Source organism: Thunnus albacares, chromosome 13, assembly GCF_914725855.1.
Source record: "Thunnus albacares chromosome 13, fThuAlb1.1, whole genome shotgun sequence".
Lineage (NCBI taxonomy): Eukaryota > Metazoa > Chordata > Actinopteri > Scombriformes > Scombridae > Thunnus > Thunnus albacares.
The window spans coordinates 19,627,200-19,654,910 of record NC_058118.1 but is presented as its reverse complement, the minus strand read 5'-3'; the positions used below and the strand labels follow the sequence as shown (position 1 = coordinate 19,654,910).

At 38.4% G+C, this 27,711-nt stretch overlaps 1 protein-coding gene across 1 annotated transcript in view; it reads right to left on the bottom strand.

The window, feature by feature from the left end:
• Positions 1-27,711, bottom strand: part of LOC122996158 (gamma-aminobutyric acid receptor subunit beta-2) — a 72,689-nt gene that overhangs the window by 38,649 nt on the left and 6,329 nt on the right. Inside the window, exon 4 of the mRNA XM_044371740.1 lies at positions 2,604-2,824. Within this exon, the coding sequence (XP_044227675.1) occupies positions 2,604-2,824 (221 nt within the window). The remainder of the gene's footprint in view (positions 1-2,603; positions 2,825-27,711) is intronic.

Below are 27,711 nucleotides of genomic sequence, written 5' to 3'. Positions count from 1 at the left end.
TTCAATGAAGTGTCTGTCAATGATTTTAAATTAATAAGAATACAAAAAATTGCAACAATACAGTAAGGATCCAATTACTGTGTCTTTGTTTGACAGAAAAGTCCCCTAGTGGTTATGATTTTTTTTTTGAGAGAGAAATTCTGGAATATAAAACAGTATCATTCTGAAAGCTTTCTTTTTAAAAAAACAATCTCAAGGTCTCAGCACTTGTTCCATGAAAAGTAAATTGTGACTGAGAAAGAGATTAGGATTTTAGTAATGTTTAGAGGGCAAGTAGCTGCCCACTGGATTTTCCGCTGCACTTATTTTCCCTCCTTAATACTTGTCGCTTTCTTTATATACGGCTTTTCTCCATCTCTACAGAATTTGATTGCTCTTCTCTCTCCTCCCCCTCTCATCCTGCTGCATTCATCAGGCAGCTGTGGCTCAGGAGGTAGAACAGGTTGTCCACCATTCAGAAGGTCGGTTGTTCAATCCCTGACCCTTCCTGTCTGCATGTCGAAATATCCTTGGGCAAGATACTGACCCCAAATTGCTCCTGATGATTGTGCCAGCACCCTGTATGGTAGCTTACTGCCATCAGTGTGTGAGTGTGTGCATGAATGTGAGTGTGAATGGGTGAATGACCAGCAGAAACATTGTAAAGTGCATTGGATAAAAGCACTATATAAATGCAGCCATTTAACATTTTTTATTCATCACATCCACCAACAATCAGAACTACCTCAACACATACAGTTACTTCCAACATGTTTGTTTGGTGGAGATGACAGCAGCAAAAGAAACATAATGAAACCTTTTGTAGAACATGCTGAATACTGTAATAGGGCAGTGAGTGAGTACGGAAGACAGACAACATTGATGGAGAAAACCAACGAGAGCAATATCGGCAAGACACGCCTCTCCCTCCTTCTTTGTCTCATTGTCTATCTCCCTCTCTATTTAATTTCACTCTCCCACATCAGTGCCTATGTGCTGCCATGATGGCCATTAAGATGTTATGGTTTTCAATAACTTTTTATGGAGTTTGGGCATCAGAAGCCTACTTGCAAAATGAACTGATGAGACATCAGTGAGGTGTGAGAAATGCACTGTCATCATGTTAACTTTGAGAGGTTGAAACTCAGTGGAATGGTCAATCAATTTATATGGTACAATGAGGGGTTTGTTTTTGGCGATTGGAAAACAGGTGGGACATGTCATATTAACATATCAAATATGCAAAAGTCTCAGCATGGGGAAATGTTCAGAATATCAAGTGAAGTGTTGTCCCCGAAAAATGTTTACAAAAAAAAAAAGATCAAACCTGATGTAAAAGTAGCTGTGAAGATGTCAACAAACTCACTAAATGCTGAAAGCTGAGAAACTCATTTACATTATCACAAAATTGCAACCATATGCTCTTTTATTGTTCTTTGGATAGGAAGCAATGACTAAGATGAATGGTTGTCTCAGTCATCTGACAAGATTACATTCAAAGTCCAATTGAAATCTAAATTGTGATCCCATTTTGCTGTCTTAAAATGTCAGTGTTTATAATTAGTTTTTTTGTTTTTTTTGTTTTTTGTTTTGAAAGGAAGAAAAAGGTTCTCTGGTAAAATGTCAGCTTTGTTTTTTAAGCTCTTTAAAGTGCTCCAGCTGACAAGCTAATTAGTTATCTAGCTACCTATTTTCCTTGGTGGATATTTATATGTTCGCTCATTCAGCAAACCAAGATGCAACACAAATGTGTCCATGTCTGTAAGTTAGATAAGGAGGAGGGGTTGTGGTTCAAAGTCTATGGCTCTTGTGTTGGGTTGTGCAGCAGACTGCTTTCTGGCTGTCAGTCAGTGAGACTGTCTGCCACTGATAGAAGGATGATGTTTCTTCTTTATGCAAATACGGTTTACAATGAAACAATTTGATTGAATGTATGAAAAGAAAAGCTCTCAAAGGAGAAAATGTGATTGACAGAGAAGATATATGGATATGAAGTAGTAAAACACAAAACAAACAAAAAAACAAACTTGCAATTTAATTTCAGTTGGACTCTAAGGTTTTTGCTACATATGCTATATTATATATTGTATATACTATATTTAATACTCTTGGTCATGTAAATTATGCAAAGACTTTAAAAAAATAGTTTAATTCAGTGCTACAGAAGCTTTTACTTGGTGATGTGCACATATCCTGTAAATGAGGACACAAGTAGGTCATTTCATCAACATTATAATTTTCACTTAGGGGCAATATTGCACCTTACATCAATAATTTTCTTCATCTAGCTCTAATGAAGTAATTACTGACTGAGTCCAATGCGGCAATCATTGTTATAAGTTGAGAGAAGTTAGATTTTTTTTTCCCTCCCAGGTTGTTTGATTTTTGGAAAGAAAGTATACTGACAAAAGATTAAGTGTGAAGTGTTTGACAACATGAAGTGGAAATTACTACAATTTTGGAAGCACACTCTATCATTATCTGTTGCTGTACTCCCTGTTGCTGTACTCCCTGTTGCCGTACTCCCCCAGCATGTTTTTCTTTTGGTTATTTACAAATGTAAATATCAAACCCTGCAGTCTTGTTGTGTAGTGAAGAGTTATTTTAAGAGGTTGAAATCTCACCTTAGACCGTACAGTACTGTACCGTCCGGGTGCAGTCGGATCATTCTATTTTTCACTGTGACACCATGGACAAACGATTTCTTGTCATTGAGGAAGTAGGTGTCAGGTACCCAGAGCTGGTCAGCCACCCGGTTATCTAAGGTCAGGTTGAGGGGAATCTCAGAGTAGGACAGCCGCTTGTCTCGCCAGGCCTGCTGGAAGTACATTGTCAATGTATAGTCCTGTAAGTGCACAGAGGGAGCAAAGGAGGACAGAGAGGGGAAGAGCCAGAAAAACAGAAGGGAAAGCATCCAGGAGACAGAGGAAGAGAGATGGATATGGAGAGAAAAGAGGGAGAAGAGACAGTTACTTCAAAAAGCAACCATTTTACACAGCTACTCTAATACTTTTCCACAACAAGCTCTCAGATTAGACCAGACTGGGCTTCAATATTGGATGAAGTTCGCTTAAAAGCAGTAGAAGTACAGGCCAAAAAACTCTCAGTACAAAGCAATGGGGAATTCCTTCTGTTCATAGAAACATGAGGTTAAGACAGACAGTGTGAAAGAGTGTGTATGTGTCAGAAAGGGGAACAGAGACAGTGAGACAGATGGTAAGGGTTTGGTGAGTGTGTTTGACAGTTTGGGTCTGTTAATATATGATAAAAGGGTATAGCATATGTGCGTGGCTTGCTCAATTGGTGTATTGTGTGTGCTTGTAAGTTTGTGCATGCATACATGTGTGAGAAGAGAAAGACAGTAAGAGAGACCACATGTTCCAGACAAATGAAAATAATCTCTGAGCAACTTCAAAAATCTTTTGCAAAATATGTCCTATGTGCTTTAGACAGCAAATAGCCTTTGAGGGACTGTATATGTGTAAATCAGACATTAAAGTGTGTTGTATATAATATGTACATTTCTTAAAAAGGAGAAATGTATTTATATGAACAACATGAGCAATATTCTTTATTTATTTCTTGTTAGCCATGGGAAAGATATAAAAGAAGCTTGTCCTTGCAACAGTGTACTGAGCTAAGCCTGTACATATTTTATTTGGACACTTAAAAGTACCCTGTAGAGTGTTTACCGCTAGTTATTCTATAAAGCAATGTTTTTATAAGCAGATTCAAATTTTATTTGTATCTCTTGCATGCGAGGTTGCACATCTATGCACATATAAATGTGGGTGATGCAATGCACATTCCTTCTTATATTTTCATGCTATTTTGCTGATCCATTGTTGGTAGCACCTTGCACTAGAAAAAAAAAAGTGGAAAAAGAAAACTAGCTACAAAATATGGATGTAAACAATGCAGGTTTTAAAAATATTAAAAGAAAGCAGCTCTGCAAAGGTTTTATGAGGGAGAAAATGCATTTAACAAATTTGTTAGGCATCTAGAATACACATAATGTTCTTTTGGTGAGAAATACACAATTTGAACATAACTTTGTGCAAAAGAAAACTCAAATTAAAATTTAGAGCATCGATTGCAATTAAATTCCGGATTACACCAGACAACGATAGAGATTCTACTGTTATGATATCAGACACATGCATACACTCAAAAGCTGAAACACATACAGTAGGTTAATAATTTATAAACAAACAGAGGAAGTTTTATCAGTTGCAGTAAAAATCCCAGATGGTAAATCTAGGACACAATAAAACAGTCAAGCCAGCAGTCAGATGCTCATGTATAGCTCACTGAAGTAGGGAGTCTACCAATCATCCATGAAAAACTAAGTTAAATAAACTTGCTGTCTCAGGCATCTTTTTGTCATGACTGGCACATCCGCTTCCTGGCAAAGAGGCTAAACATGCATTTTTGAATATGTCCGTCGGCTAGAGATCTGACATCCCACAGCACCTTGGGGACGGGGGGCTTGGATATTGACTGGATGGAGTCAGGGAAACGGGAGCAGCTTTCCTCAGTGACGTACTTGTTTGACTCAAATGGGTTTTGTCATGTTGTTTTTGTTTGTACCTTATTCGGCTTGGGGTGCTGACAACCGCGAGTTTGAGAACTTAGTTTTTCAAAGACATAGTGGCAATCCCAGCGTTCAGCACAATAATTTGACTTGGAATTGGAATAGAAAGATCTGAGTCAATCCAGGGTCAAAAACTGTATGGGATTGCTTTTTCTCATATAAGGAAGCAACACTAGAATGCCTTATTTAGGATAGTTTTGGTTTGCAGAGACTTGAAACTGACAAAAAAAATGAGGCATCCACCATAAAAACATGTGAATAGTAGAATCCGTGATGACTTCAAGGCAGTAAGAAAAACAACAATAAAATAACTGTAGAGGTCTAATATTTGAGGGGCTTTTCACTTGCACCAATCCCTGGCTGCACGTGCTGCTTTCCCAACACTTCCATCCCTGGTTGGCGGTTATGTAACAGCTCACACTCTGCTCTCTCTGGCACGCTTTGCACCACAGCACGTGTGGCTGAAGAGATGCTTTTTGCCATGTCTTCCTCCTAGACTATCTCATCAATAAAGACCATCAAGTGGAAGGGTTTACTGTGATGTGTTAAACATTAGGGAGGTTTCTCTAATTTGCTTTCTTGTGCACACACACACACACACACACACACACACACACACACACACACACACACAATATCTCTTCTTATCTTGTTAGTAATCTGGACATTGAAATTGACATCTGCAGTCTGTTTCATCCCATCCATAGATACTACATTAAGAAATTATACATGCACAACATATTTAAACAGTATGACTGTCTCCTGTAAGTGTACATGTATGTAACAATACATCTTATGTATGTGGGTTGACACAGCTGCTTTACTATACTGTATAAATATGTGTGTGTGTGTGTGTGTTTTCTCTGGCTGAAGAGAGGCAGACAAAACAATGTGATTTTCACCTTGCACTTTGGATTGTACAGGCTTTCTCGTCATTATATAGTAGAACCCTTTGCAATATGTAACAGCAGGGATTAGATAACAAGAGTCATGATCTTGTGTATTACATCATGAGTGGCGCTAGCACTCATTATAAGCTTCATTTGTAGAGGCCCTCAGCCATTCTGGCATATGCACAAGTCCCCCAACTACAGAGTTCACTTTTTGAATCTGAATTACCCTTAAATTGACATGAAAAACTGACAGTCACAAAGGAGTAAGGAGGATGTTATGTGGCGTGGGGTGTAGTTATTAAACTGAGTGAATGTTTCCATTGCCATCCCTGAGAGCCAATTATTGTAGGCCTATCTACTTGAGGAAGTTGTGGTTTGCTTTGTGGGACGGGCCCTGTGGAGGTGCCACTGTGGCAAGTTTACTGTGAACATAAAGCTCTCCTCAAAGACAGCTATAGTGTGCCTCTTTTTTCTATCTCTGTGGGAGGAGGAGGTTGTAAATCACCGGAATAACTGCAGTGGCTGCACGCATGTAGGTGCAAGGGAGGCTGTCATAACAACAGTCATAATGAGCATCACTACATAAACTACGTTGGAGAGAGAAAAAGAGTGGGAGAGAGATGGAAAGAGAAAGGAAAGGCGACAGAGAGTGATACAGGAAGAATTATGTTGAATTTATGAGTGCAGAATATGCTGTGCTGCCAAGCTGCCAAGGAGAGGACAATACAAAGTGATCATTATACCCTCACACTCGAAGCTACTACAGAATGTGAGAATCCATTATAACTAATTTCCAGTTCCACAGCATGCTTCCTACTGTGTTAATGTTTCCTCATTTTGATGATTTCTTATTGTTAAATACATTTCTTACTGATCTTGTCAAACACACAGAATATTCAATTTATTTATTAGTCAGTCAGTCAATTCATCAAATAATCAAACTCTATGATCAGCATTGTGCATATCTGCAACTATTACTCTCTGTTCTCAAATCGTTTAATCCAAAAGTATAATTTATATAACTGAAAGTTACACTCCCTGACAAGAAACAAAACAAACAAACAAAAAAAGTTGAATACATAGGTTCTGTAGGTTTAGGTTTTTCTTCTTTTACCCATTTGTTTTTATTATATCATACATTATTTCCCTTTATCTGCATATGCATTGGATTTTAATAAAGGCAACAAAACAAAACATTTACAAAGCACAGTCGATACTGCTGCTCAACACATTGACACATGCACCATATACGACAACACCATCAAAAGCCTGAACGAGTGTGCTCACCTGCTAGGGGAGAATCTGATAATGTAAGGTCTTTTCTACAGTGTGCTGACTGCTCACCTGGCCTGCCGCCGGCATATACTGCCGTACTGAGAGAGGTACTCTCATCACCACTCTACAATAGCTTGTACCTATCTGAGCAAGTGATAGGCAAATTGAATAGGCTACAATTATTTGCCACTCCACTTTGACCTGCTCGTCATATTAAGTCATCATACCCCAAGCCACAAGCCTCAAGTAGTCATAAGGACCAGATTTAAGTCTAATATAATAGCATATTGTTCTCAATATGAGCCTGCAATTGATATTTAAACTAATTGTTTAAATGTGGAAAGTGAAACATGAATTAACAACTTTAGCCGTCCTTAGTGAAAGCCTTTTTGGGCAGTCTAGCACTGTTATGGAAAATGAGACATTATTGTTGTGCCAGATGTAAACTTTTTGACTGCAGCTATAGCCAAGTTGTTTTTTCAACACAACAACACAATGTTGCAAAGCAGAAATAGAGTTTACACACTGCAATATTGAGTTGTACTGGCAAATGTAATATTTAGACCAAACTGTCCTCTAAAGTTGTTTGAGTTCAGCTCAGGTCGCCTCGGCTGCTGAGTTATTCTGGCCCCTTTTATTGAGGACTAAATCACATAGCTTGATGAAGGCTGATAAAACTTTCTCCCATCTAACACTCAATTTCAGTCAGAAAACTAAACTCAGAAATCAGAGTCTAAGGTATAGCCTTTTTACTGAAGAACACATTGAATGAGGAAAATTGATTGCTGTAAGAGTCACCTTTTTCAAGTGAGGTAGAGTTTTACTGAAAGTTTCTCTGTGGAGTTTTGCTGTAAAGTTTCTGTTTACATTGAGTGTTATTCACCAACATTAAGTGTGTGTGTCCTTGATGTCTAACAAATGTGTTGAATGCATTTACTTCGTAAAATATTTGTAATACAGAACAGTTAAATGTATTAAGTTTAAAGTGACTACTTCATGTGCATGTGCCACATAACTGCTTGTCGTTCCCCATTTCTCTCCCCTAGTTTCCTGTCCACACTGTCACTATGTAAGAGAAATGCACCACTCTATCATGTGAGTGGGTGGGCACTGGCACTCAGGGAGTCAACTGATGATCACCTGATCACCTGTGTGGCACGATTGAATTAACGCTCTGGCTTATGTAACTCTATTTTTCTCCATCAAACAAACAATCTGTGACAAAGCCCAGCCCACCCTCTATAGCCCCATGCAGATGATGTGTTCCCAAAAGTACTCTTGCAAACTTCAAGTTTGTGTTTCATCACTGAAAGGGCACGTGTTACAGCCAGAGTGTGGGCAGATTTCTCAGACGGAGGTAAAGATTTCAGACAATGCTGCAGTATATGCTTGGTCAGTCAGCCCTTCAGGCAGCCAAATTGTGCAAAATCTCATATTGGCATTTCATGCCATGGATATTACAGTTCGAGTTGATTTGACTGCCAGGGAGACTCATGAATGCCAAAAGTGTTAGTAAGTAAGCATCTCACATTGCTCAAATGAATAACAAATCACATGCTTTCCGCTGCTGGGAATTAAAACATTTGTCAGGCCTTGGCTGTGCTACACATTGACCTTGAATACAATCTCAGCCTCTATGTGTAGAATCACTTTCCAAGAATTATAGAAAAACAAAAAAATCCAACTTCCTTATGTTGAGTGTTTTTCAGAAGCAAAGATCAGTATGAACTTGTGGAGAACAAAAAACTATTGGAAATCAAAACAAAATAAGATGTTCCAGCTGCCCACTCTGACCTCATCAACCCCACTCATCCTGCGAGCTGCCCTGTCCACTAACCCTTCACATCCCTTCCCTGCCCCTGCACCACACGGCTTCTCTTCGTGTGCTCTTCTCTTCTCAACAGCTTGAAGAACTAATATTAGAGTTATATTGCTGGACATGTGTTACTAGCCCTACTTGTATATCTATTAAGTCATTAACTTCCAAAAAAGCTTTTTCTGACCTGCCATTATGTTTAATTTTTGCTGGGTTTAGGCACAAAAACGACTTAGTTAAAACAACTATAAACAATATTCTCATAATAACAATGAATCAAATCACTCTGCGTACTGTGAAAGGGGATGCTTGTTGTGATGGAAACAAATAAAATTGTCCCCCATATCTACAGCTCCACATCTGGTTTTACTGTTTTGGTTCACTTTACTGCTCTCATATCGCTGTTTTCAGCAGCAGGAAGCTGATTTCAGTGAACAAACCTCCGATAAACCCACTAACACCAGACGGCAGTCAATCAATGTTTCAAGAATTGGCGGAGAGCAAAACAGAGCTAAGGAGAATGAATATTAGATGTACATTCACTCCTGACAGGCAGGAGTCATAATATACATAGCAGCAAGAGGTCCTGCAGATAAACATGAACAAGGGTCATGTTAAGCATTTGAACAAATGACTGATGCTCCCTTTTTCCTGAAAGGACAGTTTCTTGAAATGGGAACAGACAAAAAGGAAGAGGATGAAGTGAAAGATGAGACAGAGGAGAGGAGGAAAAGAAAGTGAGGAAAAGACTGAGAAAATCAAGAGAAAGGTTATGAAAAATGTGAGCAGTAATGAGGTGTGATGGGAGAAGTACGAGGATAGAGGAGGGAAAATGGAGGCACAGGTCTACTGGGAGAGAGAAAAGAGAGAGGGATCAGAAAGTGGATGACTAAACTGGTTATATGTACTGGTTATATATCTCTTTCTTCCCACTACCCTTGAAGCCAGTTTTCCATTGGAGAGCTGTGGAATGGTGTGGGGAGTTTGCTGGAAGGGATGGGGGTGTGGGAGGGTTTTTCGAGGGGGTAAATGAAAGGCGTTGGAAAACTCAGTGGAGCAGTGATGCAAATTGCTTTTATTCTCACAGCTCTTCACTTCCAGTCTCTGATTTCAGCACCGGCAATGACCTCCCTCTGCTACTTTCTCTCCCCCCTCTTTTTATCCCTCTCCTCATCTGCCCCATCTCTTCCTTTTTTCCATCTCTTTCTTTTCTATCCCATTTTCTCTCATTTCTTTACATGAATCTACTCCCATCTACCTTTCCTTATAGCTTCCCCTCTCGCCTATATTCCCTCTCCACCCGTCCATCCATCCATCTCAATCTCAGAGGAGCTCCTGTTGCATCTATTTGCATGTGGTAGGAAAAAAAAAAAAGGGAAACGGGAACACATTTGAGGCGAGTGTGAATGGCTTAGATCATTACCACTAAACAGAGACAGCCTAGGGAGCCGTCTAGAGAACATGACAGGTGTTGGATCAGCCTCTGAGGTGCTAGATGGGTTCTGAGGGCCCTGTAAAGGATTCAGATTTGAATATCTCTTGAAACTTCGCCAACATGAAGATGGGGAGTATTTCATTTCCAAAACTGACATATTTTTAATTTTTGTAAAAGAGCACCTAATCAATCATATGTCTGACTGTCAAAAATGGATTCCACAAATATTATTTTTTTGAAGGATGATAAACCTGAAACAGTTATATGTTGCTTTAAATTATTCCTATAGTGCGCTGACCTTGAGGAGTGGGACTGCATCCTAAAGTAGCCTGACTACAAAGCCTCCTGTGCCTCTTCCCTCTTTGTGTCTGTCTCGTTTTCTCCTCTCCTACTCTCTCTGAAATACCTCTAGCGGGGAGGAAATGTGATTCCACCACCACTCAGCCATATGTCCATACAGCATTCTATCATCCAGCTACTTTAGTTTCTCCAAAAAGCCCTCCAACAACAAGTGGCTTTCATTTTCCTGTCTCACACTGTCCTCATGCCATCAGCGACGGGTTTATGGTATGAGGAACCTGGCATAGGGCACAGCATTTCCAAAGAGGCCTAATAATAAACATGCTGATCCCCACAGAGCTGAGTGACATATATTCCCCAGTCTCAAGAGATCTGTGTATGGAGTCCTTGGGTTTCAGCTCTGTAGCTGGAACAGCTTGTGCACTGCATGTAATAAATCTGCAACAGGAAAGCATACTGCTGCAGGGCTTTCATTTGGCCCATTTGCTCCAGAATGAATAATGTTTATATTTTTAAACCACTTTATTGACAGAACCGATGTATGACAGTCAGACTGACAGCTAAACAAAAAAAAACAAGAAAATATCTATAACCAAAGTACTGTGATAGATACAGTATGTTTGGTGTAATTTAGAAACAGTGTCTCCATTATGAAGTTTGTCCACCAGATAGCGCTTACTAGTTTATTTTTCTACTGTAAGATGTCCTACTCAATACATATTGCGGTCTCAATCCTTAATAACCAAATATAAAGGGGACATATTATGCACATTTATAGGTCTATGTTCTAGGGCTCTACTAACTCATGCTGACCCTCAGTTCAGCCTCTGTCTGAAACAGGCCGTTTCAGCTCCTGTCTCTTTAAGGGCCCCCTCCCAAGGAGCCCACTCTCTTCTGATGGACCAGCTCTCGGAAGCTGCCCCTTAGGAGACTTCCACCAGCTCTGGAGGCTATGTAAACAAATCATGCAACAAACTAGGATTTCACGACTTTTTCTCGTTCTTTACTCAAAATGTCAACTTCTCAAATAAATCCATATATGTATGAGCCAGAATCCGATCTGAAATATGAGAGTGGACAATGCAAACGACACACAGAAAAACTTCAGCAATAAATGCTACAGAACAGATGGCTGTTAATGGGCAGGTGGCAAGGTATAAAAAAACAAATGAAGCATTCAGAGCAGGTACATACTGTATGTTAACCTCAAGTTTTGTAACTTTGACCATGTTTAGCATAAATATCAGACATTGTTACAGTATATAAATAACAGAAAATCACAAAAGCATAATATGTCCTTTATCTTTGCCAAAAATGATTATGCTAAAAAACAAATATTGATTGTTACTGTATTTTTTAAACCAAAATTTAATAGGCTTCAAAATTTTACCATCAGTTGAACTCTAATTGCAAAATTAATAGATTATCCATTGGGTATATGAAAAGAATTAAGAAATACTTGTACATGTGTGTATGTGTATGCATGCGTGTGTTTTTGGAATGATAACAAAAAATACCGGTCAACTAGTAGAGTGAGTGCACACATTTTTGTGTGTTGTTAAGGTCTCTAGATTGAATTCCCATAAGGACATTACATTGATCTAAAGCTCTTAGACTAGGTACACTTTTTGTGTTTTTCTTCCCCTTCAGACCATTTCCTTAGTTTATGGCATGTCGGAAACTAGGAAACGGATTTCAATAAAGTCCAGCCTCTTGTTTATTTACTTGTACTTTGTCTAGAGAAGGGTAATAGAAAGGGTTCCATCACCTCTCTCTCTCTCCCTCTCTCAGTGTCACGTACACTCTCTGTATATATCTCTGTATATATCCCCGTTTTCCCTCCATACTCTGCTCTTTTATCATTTACTTTGGCCTGGACATAGCTTTCAAGAGAGCTTGCTGCTGTAGGTGAATCATATTTAGAGGAACCCTTTTTTTTTTCAAGTTCTCCCAAAGCAGAGGTTCACAGCTTTGCCAGTTGGCAGCCGTGCAGCTTAACTGACGACATACAATTTATTAGAGTCGATTGGAGCATCTGCAGGCCCTTTTGTATCCCTGGAGAGGAGTGGAGTGGAGTGGAGTGGCAATTCGGAAAGGGGAATGGTGGGGGATAGGTGGGGAAGGGTCCGGGAGGAGAGGGCAGAGCGGGACGCAGATTATTAGGGTGCTTTTGAATCCCTCTGGAGGGCATGGGGAAACTTGATGGAGGTTTCAATCTCAGCTGTCACACTAGACGGAAGGTTAGCTGGCCAAAGATATGAGGGAAAAAATTAGTCTGTCTCAGTCCACGTCATTTGTCCCACTTACTGCTTCTCTTGCTTGAAGAGATTGTGTGTGTATGTGTGTGTGTGTGTGTGTGTGTGTGTGTGCATAAAATGAAGGTTGAATGAATTTGAAATGACACCCAATTCGTTCTAATGAATTGCGTGTCTCCCCCCTGCCCCCATTCATAATACATGCATTATTTCTGTTTTTTTTTTTTTTACTTTACATTACACCAGTCTAACATCACATTCTTCCAGCAACTGAATAATATTGAAAAATTTAATTTGTACCACACTGTTCATTCACAGTGAAACTCAAAGTGCTACAGTATTAATAACATATAACACACAACATAAAGAAAATAAGTAATAAGAGTTAATATGAAAAAGCCTTCCTGAATAGAAAATGTCAAATCACAGACAACAAGAGAAAATTCCGATAGATTTGAACTAAAAATTGACCTTGTTGTTACCAAACAAGGTAAACACAGAACTGATAGGCAAGCCAAACGGCCCAGCTTAATTGCTATTGCATACTATATTCATAACAATGAACGACAACAACTATATTTTCAATATTTTTTTTTAACTTTACATTACACCAGTATAACATCACATTCTTCCAGCAATTGAATGTTAACTTTTTTTTAACAGCTGTATCAACACACCATGTCAAATCACAGACAACAAGAGAGAATGCCGATAGCTTTGAACTTAAGATGTAGCAACAAGGTAAAAGAACTGATAGGCAAGCTGAACAGCTCTTTTTTTATTTACAATATTACCTGATGATTAGAACACCTGCTCAGAGCATACAGAGCTTCCTGGTACACACAGGTATTTACGAGCCAGCCTCTAGAGTTGCAGGTATATATTGCACCCTATATCTCACCACCAAAGCAGTGGGTTAATGTCTGCAGAGAGAGGAGTCTCCTTCATGTAAGCTTGCATCTCCTGAATGGTGTCCCCGTTGCATTTGCATGTGACGTTGCTCTGCTCGTCTGTGGTGCCTCCACTGCCCTACTTGGGTGGCAAGCAGCAGGTGAGTCTGCAGATTTGTTTTCATTGTAGAGTAAGACAGCTGCTTTTTACAAAGCCTTATCTTTGTTAGTTACTTTGCCTTCTACAGTGTAGAACCCAAAATACTTCCACACACTGCTTTTCAGATGCTTTGAAGTCATTGGTTAGCTAGATGTACAGTTGTACTTATGTTTCACTAAACATGCCAAATGTCTGCCTTTCCATTGCTGCTAAAGCTTTAGACAACTGTCCTTTGACTACCCTGCATACACAACACACAAACAAATTCACTTATCCACTTGAGGAGTCCCACACCTCATGCATTATGGAAGTCCGGGGAACTGTAGAAGAGGCTGATTGCTATTCAAACAGAGTACCAAGAAGCACACACCACATCTACACATTGTCAACAATAAGATAATGCAATACAGACTGATCTGTGGATCGATGGCACGTATAGAGCCTGAGTGAGTACAGTAAACTGGTTATCAACATGTATCTGAACCACAAATCCACTTTAGGCACGTATGTCTGTGTGTATGTCTTATTCTTTGTCCATGGACAGAGCTGTGTGAGTCCAGATTTGATGGCCTGCATACAGTATCTCCTTGAGCAAGGTTACCCTTGAAGAAGCAATATCTCCTCACAGTTGGACTGACCTACAAGAGACACAGGGGTGCTTTAGGAGGGTGTCAGCTCCAGAATGTGTGTGTGTGTGTGCATTTGTGCGGCAATGGCATACAAGGATAGGGATAGATCCATGTTATAGTTTAAAAAAAAATCAATCCATCTTCACAGTATTACACCAATAACACACACACACAAAAAATAATATTTATGTGACGGACATAAAATAGTTGCTAGCTGGCTGCAGAGCCATTCTTGCTTTTGAGAAATAACAATTTTTTTCTTCTCATTTTTAACTGTAGGAAACAGATTGCTTTGTATTTTTGTTCAGTGTGGTCATTATTTACCAGGGGAACCCAATTCCAAAAGTCTGACTTTTAGAATTGGGTTTCAAAAGCCAAAATGCATCAAATCCAAAATTTTTACAGATGAAATTGTTGACATGGTGGTGGAATGTCCATAATGGGAACATTTGACATTTACTGAAGTTTTCAAATGTCACTCCTGAGCTTTGTAAACACCAAAAATGAAACTGCATTGACCTCCATTCTACTGAGCTGTGTCTCATTGGTAAATTGCACTGTGACCTGATGAAAGTGTATATGTTTAAAACATGTTTATTTAAGTTCAATCAACACTTTTATTTGCATGATGAGAATAATATTTTCATATTTTTGTTCAATTCAAAAGACCCTCTGTTTGTATTTTATGTTAAACCTTTACATGTAGATAAAGTATTTGAGAGAGACACACACAAAAATTTGGTTTCATACATGCAACAATCAGTAATAATAACTTGATGTGAGTATCAAGAAGCCTTAATACCCATAGTACTTCAGAATGAAAGTGCATCTCACACAAACCCCCACATACATCATGCTCAACACTAATCCTTGCAATGTTATTTGTTTTTCCAGGGAGTTGTTCCTCTCTCTATCTGACCTCTTTAACTGGTGAGAGAGATCAAGATTATAGACTTGTTTTTCAATTCATTGCCACTGGCATCGAATAAAAGACAAAAAAAAAGTATTTTTGTAATCCTTGTTTAAAGTTTGGTATTAATCAAATAGAGGGCAGAATGGCTGGATATTGTGCAGAAATATAACTTACATTACTATCTACTCCTCAGCAGAAGGAGAGTGATAAAACATAGGAGTCGAATACTTCCCCCTGCCTGTTCCTGGAGAGCACTCACAGTACTTAGCAGACAATAAAACACTTAGAAAGACAATACCATCGACATGTAGAACACACTTAGGAAAAGCTCTTGGAACACAGTGCATCAGTGTACAGAAAACGACCACATACATAAGTACAGAAAGATGGGCACATATTTTTTGCATCAAGTCTCTCTCAGTGGGAAATGCACAAGTAGGAGAAATTCCAATAACCGGAGGGAAACCATTTCAAAACACTTTATAGTATACTGTATATGGCTGGCTAACCTCTCATCCAGGTTTTCTCTTCTCTTTATCTTTTCCCTGGATACTCTCTCACAGCTGACAATATAAGGCTGAATAATTAAAAAAAACTGGAAGCTGTTTCAGGCTTCATCTTATGAGTGCTGATCTAAAACTCCCTTTATTATTATTGGCTTCATTTTATCAACTGTAGAGAAGTACAAAGGAAGCTCTTACCTAAGACCCTTCGCAACAAGGCTGTGAAGACAAATAATTGTTCTTTTCTGTTTTCTGACTTTGCACTGTAAAAAATAAACATTTCAATTAAAAGCTCAAACTGTAACTTGCAAAATGAACACTGTTAAAACACTGTTATATATGTATAAAATAGAAGTAATATGCAGACAACCAAAGAAAGTGAAGTGATGGGAAAAGTATCATTCAAAACAATAGCAATTGCTGCATTATCCCTCTCGGTGCTATCTCATTATCAGCTCTCAGTGTCATGTTCAGCTACTGTGAAAACCAATCCGCACCTGCCGTCTCTCCTGTATAGCCATTATCAACTTTATGTATTTTGACAAGCTTTGATAAAGCAGAATCTAGTTCTGTGCTCCATTGACAGCTGGCAGTATGAGTTTCCACCCATTGTGAAATCTATGTGTTAGTGTCAGATATGAGCCAAACCACAGTGATCCATAAGACCAATTATAATGATGACAAGACAGAAAATCTGAACCATGTGAGTAAATTCTTCTTGCCAATGTCATTGTAAATGAGGGCTTTGCCCTCAATGATTTTCAAGTTTAGATAAAGACAAATACAATCTATCTATTCTAAAAAACAACATATTCATCTTAATAAATCATAGACCTTTCAAAAAACATCTTTTTCTTTTTGTTTAGGGTTTTTATCCATACTTTGCTGGCACTATCCAACATCCCAAAACTGAGCTTTTTCAAATGCTCTCCAATGTCGATGCCTTTCAAATTGCTGGTCTCGTGTCAATGGGGAAACTGGGTTATACAAAATGAATTTATATGATTTTCAGTCCTCATACACATGGAAAAGTACTTCTGCACAGTTGCAGTGTTAAGGAGCCTCCACATTTTTTCTCTGAATGCTTATTTGTTCAGTCAGTATAGCATTGCAAATGATACAGGTGTTGTCACTGAAAAATGTTTATGCTGCTGGTGACTGCATGCATATTATTAATGTGTGTGAACAGATGCCATTGATCAAATCATTATCAAATCACTGTTTCATACATGTATCGTGTAATAACCTTTATTACACATAAGTCACTAGGGTGAGAGTTGAAGTCAACCAAAGGGTCCTCCCAGCTCAGACAAAGTGAAGCATCCAGCCATGTTTTTCAAAACTGGCAATAATTTACCAGTGATGGAACCAAATATTATTCAAATATGAAAAGATAATACACTGTGAACAGAGGTGAATGGAATCTGAATTTGTGCATTAATAGTTATACAATGTTTTTTTTTTCCCCCTTGTCACCTGACAGACCCGCTTTGCTTCAAACTAACACCCCTTCCTCTCTCAGTCAGATCAGCAAACACAGAAACATATCATATACGCACTTTTGGAATAAGCATGGGTCACTTTTTGCTTCCAGTGAGAATAAATTCCATAAATCCTCACTGAAAACATGTAAAACAGGTGTATGTTTTATTGTGCAGTGCAGGATAAAGCTTAACAGATGTTGCACAGGTGTTATTTTTGCCTCATGACCCAACATTGCAGCCTGTCACCCTGGGCGACAGCAGAAGGGAAGATGATAAACTTAAGTTAGACGCCATTTTAAAGCTGCATGCAAAATGGCCAAAAGAGCTTTTCCGATTTTTCTCATAGACACTTTAAACCAACATCACTTGAGCCTCCTCCTATTGCATGCACATCTTTGTGCCATGTTAGCTAAGTGGCTAATTTATACTTATTTTTTTCTATTTTTTATACTAAATGCTTCAGAAAAACATTATTTTTACCAGTTACTTTTATTTACTCTCAGTTTAGTTCTCTTTTTGAAATAAATCCCAAGACAGAATTGAAATACACATATTTTTGTGAAATAAATGTAATAAATCGATACGCAAACAGATGCAGATTGTAGCACTTCATTACATTACATTAGACCCTATTTTGGTGTTTGACAACAAACACTAAACCAAATACACACACCTGCATGCACACTCACACAGTTAATGCACACACATCATTTTGACCTCTGTTAGGTCATTGCGGGTGGATGAGCCGAAATGAAGCAATCTCACTCTACTCACACTTTATAGGATATCATACTGAGTGTGTCAGTCTGAACATGTTACCTTGATTAACAATCTAAAAATAGGTCCCACACAGTGATGAGTGTTATCCCCCCTACACCACACTGAGTAGATGCTTACACACTCAAGGCAGGAGTAGCAGAATGTTTAAAGTCCCCTTCCTCTCAAAAATGTGTTTTTCTACTTGTTCTTACACTTGAATGTTTGAGCTTCACAGTGCAGAATGATGTACAGTATGTGCAGAGTTCGACACTAGAAGGCTGTTTACACATTCATCTGCTGAAGGGGGAAAGTTTATCTGTGCTCATTGAAAATCTGAGTTTAAGGCATGTGCCTACAAGCATGATTTGTGACATCACAACTAGTTTGGAGCCAAACAAGGGCCAGTATGCAACTTACACAGGTGTGATGTGGAAACATGAAGTCTCTAGTACACATACTCTGGCAATAGACTATATAGTGAAGTAAGACACATCTTGCATCGAGCAGTTAAATTTCTGAAATTAACAATATTTGCATATATATAATATATGATATTTAATGTTAAGCACTTTAATGATGCAATTGGACTTTTCTGGTGGAAAAACCATATTAGACACAAATTATTATTGCAAGCAGAGAATTTTTATATATCTTACAACATGTCTAGAGGGGATCTTTAAATGTTATGGAAACAATATGTTTTGGAGTTTCTGATAAAACAAACAAACAAACGAAACGAAACGAAACGAAACGAAACGAAACGAAATGAAACAATATGCTTATAGACTTGTGTAGTTCATTAAACTGATCCATTGTATGTAATATCTCAATAAATACTAAGATTGAAAACAAATAAAGTCAGCCCCTGATTCACCTCATCCTCATGACTCTTTCATGATTCCTCTGTCCCCAATCCTCACATAATCCCTCCATACAATATGTAATTTACATTAAACTAATACATATATTCATAAGTGGCATTACATCTACAAACTGTAGAGTTACAGTAAATCCCTTTAGATATACACATCTAAATAACGATACACACCTGTGAAGACACAAAGACTTATTGCAGTTTCCAGTTCCCATCCTTGGAGATACATGTGCACAGTAAAGTCTAAGTGCCAGAGAAAATGTATTGCTTTTAATACATAAACACCTGGCCTGGAGCCATGTCAACTCCATGATTGACAAAAATAATCCAGTCAACATGTGCCAGTGCTAAATAGTTGTCAGTGAACATTTAACACTGATTAAACGTTGTCAAGCCTTTGGTTTGAGGCATGTAGCAATTTTGGGTACTCAAGAAACCTGTTACCTCTTTGTCCTCTCTAATCAATTATCTAGCCAGACTGCAGTCTTACCTCACAACACAAAAGAGTGCTTTTGTGTATAGTACTCACTTCTGGTCACTCTACATGAGTCTGTCTGTATCGTAATGAAGGAAAATGAGGGCTCACCATGATCCAAACTCTATCTCCTCTGCTGGAAACAAATAATCAGGGTGCAATCACAAAGAGTCATTATCACTGACTATGTTGTTTGTTAATTTTTTTTTTCTACCCTCAGCAATTGCCTTTCACGTACAATTCATTACATACATCAGTAAGCAATGGCATGGCTGTTCATAAAGCTGTGATGTTTAGTGCTGCTTGTGACTGTCCATAGTTCAGTAGTAAGTTCTGTCTGCTTGTGATCCAAACTGTCAGTTCAGTACAGTACAGTAGTATGCCTATAAAAACAATGTTTGTAAGGTTACTGGTTCAACTACTACCTATGTGCAACAGAGTTATCAAATCATAATTGTCTCTGTGACTTACATGGTGACACATGGAGCTGATATGGTGTTTGGAGCTCCACTACTAAAAGCTACTGGTTTGGTCAGTGATTATAGTATAGTCAGTTCAGCTTGAGGATTTGATATTAAATATTATTTTGCACATGTACTGAGCATTGCTACTTCCAATCAAACGGGGCTCAAAGAAATGGCACAAACAGTTACAAGAAGTTTGGATATGGAACACAGATAACCTGTCATCCTGCCAGGTCAGAGATTTAGCAGCAAGGTGGAAGTGAAAATAAATCTGACTGCAATTTTGCTGTAACACCACAAAATGTCTTTTTCTTTTTCTTTTTTTTTGACTATTATGAAAACCCTGAGGAATAGGTGTGTAGGACAATGATTATATGAGGGCTATTAATTTGTCCTCATTTCATTTTTTAATGTGATGCATGAGTAACTACTGGCTATCAGATTTGAACATCTATCTCTTTATAAGCCACAGGTGACATTTTGGAACTGTTTCTTGAAGGTTGCTTAGATTGCGTTATCACTCCCAATATGTCTACGAAGATGGTAGATCTATTACATTTCTTTGACGATATATCAGCTTATAATGAGCTTATAAGTTGACTTGTATTGTTTTCATCTTAACAGGTGAGTGTCACTGGTAACACACAAACAAACATAGCAGTGGGGCCAGTGAACTGAGAAATGCCTCCCGAAATGGTAGGCCGGCCGATTAACCCACTTCGATTTGTAACTCTGTCTAATCCCCCCTGCAGCAGGGCCCCAGCCTTGTGTCATTATCAAACAGGCAGAGAGAACGCAAAAGTGAGAGAGAGAAATAAGAGGATGAGCAAACATCAGAGGAGAGTAACATCATTTTGACACAGGACAGGTGTGGAAATTATTGACCTGCAATGAGCTACTGGAACAACGGCAACATGCTGTCAATTCCACACACTCTGCCCACCGACAAGAAAACAAGATGTTGCTGTTTAACAGCTAGACCTACAGCTGCAGGGAATGGGCTGTTGTCTGATGGCTAAACATCCACCCCATCATTCACTGTCACAGGCAACAGTGAATCAGATGCCTAACTAGTGAGCTTGTTTAACCTGGGGGAATTGATTACACGCCTTCCTTCCCCTGACATTTAGAGCTGTGTTACTAATTGTACAATAAGCAGTGTCTGCAACATTAATAACAATCTAAGCAGTACATCTGACTGCATGTGTATGTAGTGTGTGTGTGTGTGTGTGTGTGTGTGTGTGTGTGTGTGTGCAGGTATGACTTCAGTCACTTTTAGGGACACAAACCAGACTTATGACAAGTTAAGTGGTTAAGGTGAGGGTTAGGTTATATTATGGTTAGGGTTAGGGTAAGTCTCCAGGAAATTAATGTAAGTCTATGTAAATACTCCAAAAGTGACTTAAGAATGTGTGTGCAGAGTACGTCAATCCATTTATCAGTGTTAGATATTGCAGATTATGCTCAAAGGATATACCAATTTGATTAATAAACCAAGACATGAAAAAACACTAATAAGGTGCTCAGATGACCATGATCAAACACATGAAGAATTACTTCACACACAAAAAAGCGTTACTGCAGGGTATACTATAGCTTAATGGAGTCAGCTATAAATGTTTTAGAGAGCATGTTTTGGAAAAGAGAACTGAGAAAAGGCTTTTTCTACGGAGCCAGGGGGTGAGCATACACCCACGTCATAGCTGAATTTTCAGTTTTAATACAATTGTTTTTCCCCACATTGTCTGTATACATTGTATCTATACGGTTACAGGAAAAAACCCACATGGGTACTAAATTAAGCAATGCTAGAGGCTCTGTGAGGCTGTACTTGATGTGAGTGAAATGCTAAAGTGAATGACAATTACATGCTAGCAGGCAATGTTTACCATGTACACCATCTTAGTTCTGCATATTAGCATGCTAACATTTGCTAATTAGCACTAAACAGAAGGTGCAGTTGAGACTGATGGTGATGCCATTAGGTGTTGTCGTTGCAGCTGAAAAGTCAGCCTGTCTAGTTAGGTGATGAAGGTAATTAAATACCAGAGACACAGTCTTTTCCCTGCAGTCCAACTGCCTTTAATAAATCAAGTATATGCATACAGTCTTCCCAAGCTCTGTAGCAAGGGAGAAGCACATTGATCAACTCACACAAACATTTTATACTTTCAGCTTCTGTCCAACACAAGTGTCAAAACAAGCACCTCATGGGTAGTCACATTTCACTGTCGGCACAACCCTGTTTCCTGCAAGATAATTAATAACAATTCCATATATGGAGTCATGCCTGTCTTATACAGTTTCCAGTTCTTGCATTTAGTTCCCCTTTTCCAACAATCATTTCTTAGAATCGGGGTCACTGTGTATCACGCACTTCAGATAACCATTTCTATTTCTTCTTTCTAATAAACGAGACATTCATTTCACCTACACAAACAAGGTGTGAGACAACTTGATGAGACAATGTGCTTAAAACAGAACAATGTGATTACAACATATAAAGGTCAATAGGGTCAAGAGTGCATCATGTTGTTTAAAGACAAAACTGATCAGTTGAATACACTTCTACACTGCGTTAATAATCATTATAATATTAATTTAATAATACAGTATTTTCTCCAACAGCACACTTCTAATTGTCATGATTTCCTTCACAGTGTAGAGGTATTTGATCATGAGCCAAAGTATTGAACTAGGTGAAATTTTATTCTGGTGATAGAGCTAGATGAAAAGTCAAGGATCAATAAAGTTATTACAATTCATCCTGTAAGTAATGTCTGAACCAGATGAAGGTAATCCATCCAATACTTGTGGATACATTTTCACAGCAGCTCTAGATAACAGTTAGATGACCACAGATATAAAATAAAATATATAGAAATATAAGAGAGGGAGTGCAACAAAGCTGTAAACTATGCTAGAGCATCAAGGAAAAGTAAATTTAAAGAGTATTCACAGAATAAAAAGCCAAAAAGTTTGGTTGGCTTCAGGAACCTGTTGAACAGACTACTGATGAGATTTAAAGAGATACCTACAGTAAAAACAGAAATAATGGTGTCAGTCACCATTTACCCAGACATCTTTGTACACACAGTTTATGAGATTTTGACTGCACAAAAACCTGTGGTAATCTTGTCATGGCGACAGCTGCTCCGTCTACCTCTCCTCCCTCCGCTGCCTCTGCTTCTTCTCAGTAATACGTGTTCTGAGTACTAGCCACCCCTGTTGTTTAAGATATGCCATTCCTCACCTACCCGCAATCTATTGCTACTGAATTTTCTGCTCCTGCTCAGCACCTAATCCAGTCACCTGCTCACCCAGCTGCACCTCACCTACAATTAGCTCCAGTCTATACAGTCTATAGCTCACAGTTAGCCTCTGCCAGATTGTCCGTGTTGTCTTGTCGCCTTACTGTTTCAGCCCTCACTCTGCTCTCTCTGTCCGTTCCTATTTATATATGGCCATCTGCTTGTCTTTTGATTCACTGCCTGTTACTGTTTTGGGTTTGTTTCCCATATCGGATTGACATTGTTTCCTTATCCTGCCTATTGACCAAGTGAAGACTTTCTTATCTCCTGAGTTCTGGGTTCAAATTCTGCAATTTTTTGTTGGAATTATTCTCTGTAGGTTGATTGTTGCCCTGTATTTGTGTCAGAATAACTCTTTTGGTACTTCTATTTTTCTTTTTTTCCCCTTTTTTTGCAGTAGACAGAATGCTAATTTATTAGTTATTCAAAGCTGATGATTATCATTTCAGAGATATATGCCTTTGTTTATTTCCATGTATCTTAAAGGATAGTGTTATTCTATATTTTTCTTATTCTCAACAATTCCCAGCAATCAAACCCAACAACTTGTTAGTCTGTTTCACAATCACCTGTTTGTGGCACTCAGCATGAAACTCAGTCAAGTTGCAGTTTACATCCATGTCTCTCCAGACTCATGTAATATTTGTAGTGAGGACTCTAAAGGAATTTAATTAAAGGTATTAAGTGTATTTTGTGGCGAAATGTAAGTTATCATTATATTGACATGTATGACTATAGTGAAGAAGTCAGCCCTGGCTCTTCACCCATTCATCACAAGATTGTTTTCTCAGCTACAGTGGTAAGCAAACCTCCATAGTCAAGTGCATTTGGAAAACTATTCCTATAATAAAAATAATAATAATAATAATGATGATAATATCTTTATTTATATAGCACAAATGTTACAAAGTGCTTCACAAGGCAATAAAAACGGAACAGAATAAAAGCAGAGACAATAAGAATAACTATAAAGACAGAACAGGGCTGAGGTAGATCAAGAACAAAAATGTGACGAAATCAAATAAAAACAATATAATATAATCCAGTAAGAACAGATAAAAACAAATGAAACAGATCAAAACAAATATATGCACACATGAATACATATCTACACAGAAACATAAAAATATACATATAGAAGCACACGTTGAATAATGGCTAGAAAAGTGTTTTTACAGAACATTATGATGTCATCGCGAGGTTGATCTTTGACCTTATGCTATTAGACATTGGTATGAAACTGTCATAAGGCTCAGTAATTTCCTAAAATGGCTTAGCACTGTAGTTTTTAGCAAATGCTACTCAAACCGGAGTATAATGTGTATTTGTTGGAGAATATTTTTAGTCACAGATCAATACAAATTTAGTGTCCCAGTGAGTATTTACGACACCAAGGTATGTGGGATCTACTCGAAACTGCAGTACCCGTATTCTTTGTAATGCTGGGTTCAGACCATAAGCGGAAGCGCTGCAAAGCATCAATTCTTGTGCTAGCAGGAGTCTGGCTCTTCACACTAGAAACACATTTCTCCGTGCCAGTCAACAAGTGATTCTGCTCCTTTTTTTCTGCTCTTTTCTAATCACATGTAGAGCTGATCTTTGCAGATGTACGGGCCAAGGTACGAGCTAACATGCCAATGCTAGTGGGCTAGTGCTATGCTAACAGCAAACTAAAAGATTTTAATGTTTTATACAGTAAAAACAAATCACAGCAAAGGCGTAGGCACACAAAAGTGTAACTTCTTATTACAGACTGTGCTCAGCATTGGCAAACAGAGCTGCAGACTAAGTAATAACCTTATTATTATTATTATTATTTTTTTTTTGAACACTGACCAGATGTTCTATGCTGTTCCTGTGTCTGACTTCCTTCCCGGCTTGATCTGCTCTGTGCATCCTGACAGATTTGCTTGCAGCGCACAGAGAAAATAGATCAGATGCCGAAACTATTGCTGCAGATCGCGACTTGCTGCAGGCTACTAGACTTTCCTTAATAAAAACTTTACAGAATGAGTCTGACTCACAGGCTGAGACATCATTCTTAAACATTCTTGTTCATTCATATTTTTAAACATTGAACTTGCATCCAAGTCACTGGGAAATGGATAAAATGCTGTGAAGTACACAACAAAATGCGAAAGTCTAATGGCTGTGCCCACGCTAAAAGCATCGATTGTCGAACTTATCAGCATTTCGGTGGCAGAAACAGTTGCTCACACTGATCTAATGTGCACAGTCATTCTCATGTGAGGGGAACTTTAAAATGCCAATTTGTTATTGCTTAGGATACGTTCTGCATTTTTTGTAACCTAGTTTTCCTTTTCTTGTTTCTTATCTGCCACATTCAAGGATTATAAAAAAAAAAGATTTTCCTTCCTTATTCTAACATCATGATCACCACCATCATCACAGCAACACAACCACCACCTACCTTTTTTATTTACATTACGTTAATTGGTTCTGATAATAATCAAACACCTACCCATATGCTATGTATTGTCACTGGTAACATAAAAATCCTCTTTTCAGTATATAAACAAACAATCCTCTTAATGTTTGTCCTTTTGCTGCTTTCAAGTGGCACATGAGTGTAATCTAAATTGATTGCTAAAACTCTATAGGGAGGTATATGGAAACCTACCAGCATGAATAATGCAAGTTGGGGCATGGGTTGTTTCAGCACTCTACTCATACAATTCATCCATTCCACCCTCACTCCATCCACCATCCCTTGTGACATTCCTCTGCGCAAGCTTTTCTGTATTTGTATGTAATGTATGCAGCTCCTGTGTTTGTTTCGTGTTTTTCTCTTTTTTTGCTGAATCTGTTAAGCATAGCAGGTTGCTGCCAAGCTCTTCAGGAGGAAAGAGGAAGGCACGTGGAAAAGACAAGGCTAAATGAAAGGGTTATAAAAATTAAATGAAATGAAAAATGACAGAATAACTGGAATAACACATTTGTTGTCAACCTGGGGGTACCACACACCAAATAATCAAAAGACTAAAATAGACATTAATGGTACTATGAGTGAACAGAATACATCATCCCCAAGATTGTTGCTATCAGACCTGATATTTGTTCACTGACCTCCAGTTGAGCTGGAGTTAAAGTTACTGCATCAGACAGTAGAAGAGTTAAAGTGAATTAATTTACCATGAAGAAGTTATGGTCACACCCCACCGAATATACTGTATGACATCCATAGTAGAGTCACCATATAATGAGGGGGGTCCTTTATTGTTCTTTATTGATACCTCTGGTATCAAAAAAGAAAATGTGGCAGACTGCAATGCACACTGCTATTGGGCTGAAAGCAACATATCACACAAATAAAAAATTCTACATATCATCTATTTAATCAGACTGCTGAAAGCTGTACTAATAATAGTTATGAACCCACAGAGGATTGTCACCCAACTCTGCACTTCACCTGAGCTTTATGAGGCTTCTTGGTGTCTTTTTTGTTTTTGTTTTTTTACACTGTTTTGGTTCACTCTCACACTACCCTGTTTCCAACTGCAGCAGGAACCTGTTTACAGTAAAAGAAAAAGCCCTGGTAAACCCACTGTAGGCAACCTGCCCAGCATCAAATGGCACACAGACAAAGTTAGTAACTAACTGGTGAGTCAGATATTTCCCAGGAGTTGGTGAAGACCAAAGCAAGGCTAAAAGGAGAGTGAACACTGGACTCACATTCATTGGATGGCCTGAGTTGCAATGGCATGTTTGGCATTGCAATTATATAAGGTTATAATATGTCAATGTTGTGTTTACAAATTGTTCCACTGCCCCCATGTGGACCAAAAGATCAGAATCAAATACTACTTTAAGCTTGTAGGTTTCATCAACACAAGTTTTCATTATTCATACTTGTGCTGCATGGATGATTAATACATTTCTGCTTAGCAAATTTAGATGACTGAAATGACCTGCATCCAGTCTCCTCCTCTGAGATTGCCAGATTGTTCTTGTGTAACTACTGTTTTACATTCTCTTAACAGCAGAGTCAGTGCAGTGGTTATATAAAGTTGATGCTGCTAACAGGAAAGATATGGTTAACTTGTAATCTCATTTTAAAGCGTCTCAGCGTGTTCAAATGTTCGGATGTCTAAACTGCCTGTTGTTTTCTTCCATCCTGACTTCAACTTTAGACATGAAGTTACTAAATATGCAATGAAGCCTTTTTGTAGGGCATTACACCATAAGTCAGCTGCTATCCTTCAATATATTTCAAATTCAATTCAGGCTAATTTTTAATGACATTGTCCTGGAACAGGAGTTCTGAGATGAGTGTAGGGTGACAGACCGATATATCATCTAAATATTGTTATAGACTGGCTTTCCTCATACATTATATTCACTCTAGCTGACTCCATTACAGCACCAAGTCAAATCCTCGTGCACCCTGCTTGAGTTTGTCTCTGCTTTGTCCATTACGTAACCCAAACTGCTACTTTCCTGGAGGCTACATTAACATACCAGTTTATGAGAAAAAATGACTGGCGACTAGTGGGGGATTAAGATTTGTGAATATGTGTATGTACATGAGGGACAGAAAGAGAATGTACATCCTCACTAGAGACATCCTAAGTGTACAAGTATGTCCATGTCTGTGCTATATGCTAGCAGGCTTAATATAGACTGTGGATAAGCAGGGGACACTTTTTCATTGCAAGATAGGACTTCCGGTAACTAAAACTTT